At 41.6% G+C, this 7,001-nt stretch overlaps 1 protein-coding gene across 1 annotated transcript in view; it reads right to left on the bottom strand.

Moving 5' to 3' along the window:
- Positions 1-5,990, bottom strand: part of ARID4B (AT rich interactive domain 4B (RBP1-like)) — a 180,619-nt gene extending 174,629 nt beyond the window's left edge. Inside the window, exon 1 of the mRNA XM_006868585.1 lies at positions 5,973-5,990. Coding sequence (XP_006868647.1) covers positions 5,973-5,990 — 18 coding nt within the window. The remainder of the gene's footprint in view (positions 1-5,972) is intronic.
- Positions 5,991-7,001: the final 1,011 nt, after the last annotated feature.

The following is a 7,001-nucleotide window of genomic DNA, read 5'->3' as shown; positions in this document are numbered from 1 at the left end:
AGGAATAGAGATCCAGGTGGTGAGAAGGTCAGGTAGATTATAGGATAAAAGAGACTGTCTTAAATGGAGGAAAAGTTAATGGAATATAAGGTAACTAAAATGGTAGGGGTGGGGTGGGGGATAAAGGGAGTCACAGTAGAGCACAGCAACAGTAGACTCATCATAGTTTGGGTGTTGGGGATGACAACACAAAAAGGAACGGAGGAGAACACTGAGACAGGTTAGCACGGCTTAAGTGGGACAGAGGTAAATAGTGACGCATGCTCAAACTTGGAACAACAGGGCTCTATGATATAGGGATCTAAGCATAGTTTGAAGAGGGGAAATTATACTAGGATGCTTGACGGTCTTATGAATATTGGTTCCCCTTGCATACTATTGTAAAATAGACACTTGAGTGCGATACAAAGAAATGTCGGGAAACATGATTACAGAAAACCTGTAAGCCCGCATTCAGCCTATAAATTACTGAAATATCTAACAAGCCCCCCTCTAAGACTGAAACTCAAGGGAACACATGAGCAGGAATGTAAGCTTGCTGGAGACCACATTGGCGTACTGGTGAACAGAAGAGGGGGAAAGGCAGCAATGAAGAAACAGGCTGAGTTCAACCATGGTCCACTGACTCCCACTGACCTAGAGATGATAGAAGAGGAAGGGTTGGCTGATCCAAAGTGTGATGAGACCTGGGGACACCTTAGCCCATGGACAAGGACATAGCCACAGAGGGCTAGAGTTGAGAGTGAAGAAGTATCCAGCTGATATGAAGTGAGGGGAGAGGCACAAGAACACTCAAACTTGCAGATGGTACCCATTTGTTCTAGTCTTGATGGCTTAAAAATCAGACCTCAAGTAGAGAAAGATTTAAAAAATAATAATAATAAAGAAACGAGGGTAAACTGCTACAATTTGGTTAACCTGACCTATACTCATGGAGGTGGTGGTGATGTGCCGTGGAGTCAGTACCGACTCATAGCGACCCTGTACAGGGTTTCTGAGGCTGTAAATCTTTACGGGAGCAGAAAGCCTCATCTTTCTCCCGTGGAACAGCTGGTAGTTTCGAACTGCTGGCCTTAAGGTTCGCAGCCCAATTCGTAACCACTATGCTACCAGAACTCCTATTCATGGAGGTCGTAATTCTAAATACCAACAGAGAGAGAAAAAGTCTTCACATCAAGTATCAATGCTATTCCCTCTGTACGCACACAGGGTGATAGGGATGGGCAACTTAGACACTGGCTACCTAAAATGAGGGTGTAATAAAGGCATGAAGTGACTGGCCAACAGGGTTTCAAGAGGGAGTTTAGTTTAAGAGTGTGTGTGGGAAGAAAGAGTCCCCACTGAATAGTTTTCATCTTGTCTAGATGGGTCTGATGAAAAGAGATGGGGATAAGATTCTTATGATTCAATAGTGAATAACTGCTATCATGACTAATTGCAACTGTCACAATTGTAAAGGTAGAAGTTTCGTAACAAAAACAAGGGAGTGGTTAATCTTACAGTCCAGAAACAAAAGACCCTAGGACCATCATGTGAGAAGAGCACAAGCGGAATTTGGGACCTTATTCAGAGAAGCAGGGATGCCAGAGATGGGGACATGGAGAAGTACAGCTGCTGAGGATTCTAGACTCAAGGGAAGAGAGGGAGTAAGACATAGTGGCCAGGAGGCAGACTTCTAGAATGTGCCCTTTGATGGTGTAAATTATTATATGTGCCCGAGTGTTTAAAAAAAAAAAGTTAAAGTGAACAGAGAGAAATAATGTTAACCAATGGTACATGGAGGGGATTGTAATCATTGTGATGAAACAAGGTGTATGATTTGTTGGAATATAAAACTGATGATCTGCCCTGTAAACTTTCACTCAATCCACAATAAAAACGTAAAGAAAACAAGGAAGAAGGATTGACACAGTGGTGGTAACACTGGGCTCAAACATAACATCAACTGTGAGGATGGCACAAGACCAGGAAATGTTTCATTGTGTTGTGCTCAGGGTTAGTCTGAGCTGGAGCGGACCTACAAGAAAAAGGCTAAACCTTTTGCTGCTCAGGAGGGATGGAGGAAAAGCTGGTGGAAGAAAGCGATGGGAAACTAGGCGTGACAGAAGTATGGACCAGGAGCCACAGCCTTCCTAACAATGCTGAGTTTTTACATTTGAAGAGTCCATGAAGGGTTTCCTGCCTATCTTAATCTAGTAACAAAATTGCCTTTTAAATCTTCCATCAGGGTCTACTCACAAATACCAAAGTCATTCTTTTATAATGTAATAACAAATCTGAAACCTAATTGTATGAATTTCATTTCTGGATTAGATACACCGACCCTGAGGTTAGCAGTCCAATGCTTATATTCAGTGCCACACCAGGACTCCAGAATGGAAAGGGCGGGCTCAAAAAGAAACTTCCAGCTATAGGCCAGTTAAGAGTTAAAAATACCTTCAAACAGATGGTCTAGGCAGAAAAGCAACTGCTACGGAGTCACTGATTCATGAGACCCATGTGTTTCAGTCTATACCTGTGCTCCACTGGGTTTTCAATAGCTGCTTTTTTACCAGAGAAGGGGGCTAGACTCAAATCTCTAACCTTTTAGTTAGCAGCTGAGCATGTGAACTGTTTGCACCACCTAGGAATTCTGGTCTCATTAGAGAGGTACCCAGAAATGTGGCCAGGGAAATGAAGCTCTAAACTGAGCAGCCACTGGAGGGAGTCTTCATCAAAGAATAAAGTGATTCTTTGTCTTGGCAATCTGGCTCCTCTTTTCCTGAGTCAGTCCAGCATTAAGCTCTCCTTGAACCTAGAACACTCCAAAGCCTTCTTCCCTGCCATGTGTTATTGCTATTATGTTACTGAAAAGAAAATGGACACTTTTCAAATCTTCTCACACATTAGAACAATCCATCAACGATAAACAGAGGCTCTTTAATATCTTGGCTTTTAATTCATATTTAAAAAAGAAGACAGCGAGTTTTAATGTTACAAACGGTGTCTATGAGTCAAAAATCTACTCAATGGCACCTAACTACAACAATGACAAATGTGACAGAAAACACAAAAGACTTGTATACAGAAGTACAAAACATGGCTGAGATCAAGTAAAGAAAACAGATCATCTTGTTCATGGTCAGAACTCTCAAATCTGTTCATGTGCCAGTTCAGTCCAGATAGATTCAACACAATCCCAATCAAATTCCCAGAAGACTTTTTAATAGGAATTTGACAAGCTGATTCTAAAATTCATACAGAAATGCAAAAGCCTTAGAGACGACGAAACAATTTCGAAAAAGAGCAAAGCCGTCAGCTGCATTATCTAACTCCAAGATATCTTTAAAACAATCAAATACATATTCTATACCACTGAATTGCGACGCCCAGTTACTCTGAGGGAGAAAAATGAGACTTTCTGCTTCTGCCAATATTTAAAGCCTCGGAAACCCTATAAAAGGTTGTTATGAGTGATTAACAACTTGATAGTACTTAACAATAACATATACTATTGGTACTAGAGGAAAGGAATACACAGTCCAGAAATCCTTATTTTACTGGACAACTCATTTCTCCCAAAAGAGGAACTAAAAAAACAATGAAACAAACCAAAAACTACTGGGTAAAGTCTTTTCAAAAAATTATTTTAAAACAATTAAATATTGATATGCAAATAAATAAATTTTAGCTCATACCTTTTAACACACACAAGAATCTATTCAAATTTGACAGTACTGTTAAGAATTAAATTGCGTAACCCCTATGGATGTGATCCTGGGTTAGAAATAGGAGAGGATTTTTTTGGTCATACCCAAGCTGGGTGGGTCATTCTAAACCTAATCACTTCTGAGTTACAAAAAGAGCAAACTGGACCCAGAGACGCAAATTTGGGAGATTCCATATGAAAACAGACACATCTGTTTGAGATGCATCTACAAGCCCAAGAATCCCACTCCCAAGGGTTGTTAGGAGCTTAGAGAACCTTAAGTAGACAAATAATGAACTCACATCGAGATCTACCAGGGGGTGGCAAAAAGTTCATGGAAAAACTTTAATTAAAAGATAATGGATATTATCTGCAAGTGTGGGTGTACTTACGCATGTGCCCTCTCTGCTCATCAGCGGGATACTTCACTCTACACTCTAGTCTTCTGTGGCTATGTCACTGACTCTGGGTCCAAGAGTCCCCTGGACATGGCACACTGCTGGCCAACCAGGTCTCCAGCTGAGTTCACAGGAGTCTATTGAGCATTGTAGGGCTTAGCTCACAGCTTCATTGCTGTTTTTCCCTCACTTCCCCCTTATAAGTGACAAACGTGGTCACCAATCAGAGTGTGCATTCCCATTGAGCCTTAGTTCTAGAAGGGGATTTGCCCTGAGGGGGACCCGACCACCTGCCTTGATGTATCCTGGATGAGCCACTTGTTTGTTCTTGTAGTAATCAGTCGGCCTGCCTATATTGTTTTGTATTTTTCCTGTCAGTCTTTCATTCAGGAAGTATCTTCTGTTCTTCTGGCCATTCCAGGCTGGTCTAATTGTCCTTTCAAGTGGAAATTTCCCCTCAGAAGATTCTAGATGCTGTTCAGGATTCCACCTATGGTCTTGTGTAACGAAGAGGCTCCGCAGGAAGCCTCCTTCACTGGGCATGTTGTAGCCCCATTTTAGGTATTCCAATCAGTGATAGGCAGAAGATGGACTTACAAGCTTTCTATGGTGGTATTTCTGGCTATTCCTTTCTGTCCCCCTCCAGGGTCTATTTTATGGTAGTATGCCAGGGAAACCAAGATTCAACAGACAGCCAAGCATTTAACATTATTTCCCCCATTCAAACCATGTCTCAATCTTTGTATCTCAGAGCCCTGTTGTTCCAAGGTTTTGCATACATCATTATTTGCCTCTGTCCCACTTCAACTTCACATTCATCCTATCCTATTTCATTTCATTGCAATGATTAAAATCCCCTCCATGCATCATCAAATAACCAAAGAATACACCCCACAGCTCCTCTCCCTCCCTGAGTCCCGTGTCCCCAGCCACTCAATCTGTCCATGCCATCATAGTACCCTCACCATTTTGGTTCTAGGCAGTTGCCAGCCTTCCCCCCCAAAGGTATTCCAGTTAGTTATAGGCTGGAGATGGGCCCACATGTTTTCTGTTGTGATGTTTCTGGCTGTTCCCACCCCACCTCCGCCCCCTCGTGTCTATTTCACAATTGTAAGCAAGGGAAACCAAGATTCAAAAGACAGCCAAGCATCCTAACATTATTACCTTCTTTTCCCCCTTTCAAGGTATGCCTCAATCGCTGTATACTGAAGCCCTGTTATTTCAGGGTTGTGCATACCTCAGCATTTACCTCTGTCCCACCTATCCCATGCGAACCTGGCCAACTGTTCTCCCCTCCACCTTGTTCTTCTTTTTCACCTCCCCCTTCTTGTGTCTTGCCAACTGCCCTCCCCCCACCCCCTCCAGGCTCTCCTGTGTCTATTCCCTACCCTCTGCTCTTTCATACCCTCCCTCCCTCCCCACCTCACCTCCCACACATACCAGTGATCAGCTCTTAGATAGATAGATAGATAGATAGATAGATAGATAGATAGATAGATAGATAGATTCCCCCCCCACTCACCCCATTTTTGGGTGGGTTCTTTTTCTTAGTCTTTTACAATAATGGTTGTATGCAGTATTTCTCCTTTTATGACTGACTAATTTCACTCAGCATAATGTCCTAAAAGTTCATCCATGTTATGCAGTGGCTTGCAGCTTTCTTGTTCTTCAAGGTAGCATAGTATTCCATTGTGTGTATGTACCTCAGTTTGTTTATCCATTCTTCAATTAATGGGCATTCTGGTTGTCTCCATTTTTTTTCTATTGTAAACACTGCTGCTATGAACATTGGTGTGCATATATCTACTTGTGTTATGGCTCATAGTTCTTGTGTGTAAAGACCAAGTAGAGGGAATGTTGGGTCATACGGTATTTCTATTTCTAACCTTCGGAGGAAGCGTCATATTACCTTCCAGAGAGGCTGGACCATTTTGCAGACCCATCAACAATGTAGGAGTGTCCCAGTCTTTCCGCATCCTCACCAGCATTTGTCGTCTTCTGCTTTTTTGATCTTTGCTGTTATTGCTGGTGTGAGATGATGTCTCACTGTTTTGATTTGCATTTCTCTGATGGCTAGTGATTGTGAACATTTCTTCATATGTTTGTTGGCTGCATGGATCTCTTCCCTGGTGAAGTGTCTGTTCATGTCCTGTGCCCATTTTAAAATTGAATATTTGTCTTTTTCTTGTAGAGGTGTTGTAGTTTCCTATATATTTTAGAAATGTGTCCCTGATCTGATGTGTCGTTGCAAAAGATTTTTACCCATTCTGTGGGTTCCCTTTTGGTGAAGTCTTTTGATGCACATAGTTTTTATTTATTAGTATGTCCCACTCATCTATTTTGTCTATTTTTGTTTGTGTACTTTTCAAAATGTTTGGTAGTCTATATACATGCCCTGAATTAGTGCCCTCATGTTTGTCCCTATTTTTTCATTGATGAACTTCATAATTTTTGGATTCACATTTAGATCTTTAATCAATGTTGAGTTCATTTTTGTATAGGTAGTGAGGCAAAGGTCTTGTTTCAGTCTTTTACATATCGCTTTCCAGTTCTGCCAGCATCATTTGTTAAAGAGACTGTCTCCTCCTCATGCAATATGCCTAGGCACTTTGTCGAAAATCATTTGGCTGTATGTGGTCAATTTCTGGATTCTAGATTCTGTTCCAATGATCAATGTATCTTTCATCGTATCAGTACCAGGCTGTTTTGACCACTGTAGCCATGTAGTAAACTTTGAAATCGGAGAGTGAGAGACCTCCAACCTTGTTCTTCTTTTGGAGCAGTGCTTTGCTTATCCTGGGTCTCTTTCTTTTCCATATAAAGTTAGTAACTGTCCTTTCCATCTGTTTGAAGAATGTTGTTGGAGTCTGGATTGGGATTGCACTGTATGTATAAATTGCTTTGGGCAGCACTGA

Source organism: Chrysochloris asiatica, unplaced genomic scaffold, assembly GCF_000296735.1.
Source record: "Chrysochloris asiatica unplaced genomic scaffold, ChrAsi1.0 scaffold00119, whole genome shotgun sequence".
Taxonomy (NCBI): domain Eukaryota; kingdom Metazoa; phylum Chordata; class Mammalia; order Afrosoricida; family Chrysochloridae; genus Chrysochloris; species Chrysochloris asiatica.
Note: the sequence above shows the minus strand (reverse complement) of the source record. Positions and strands in the feature narration are given on the sequence as shown.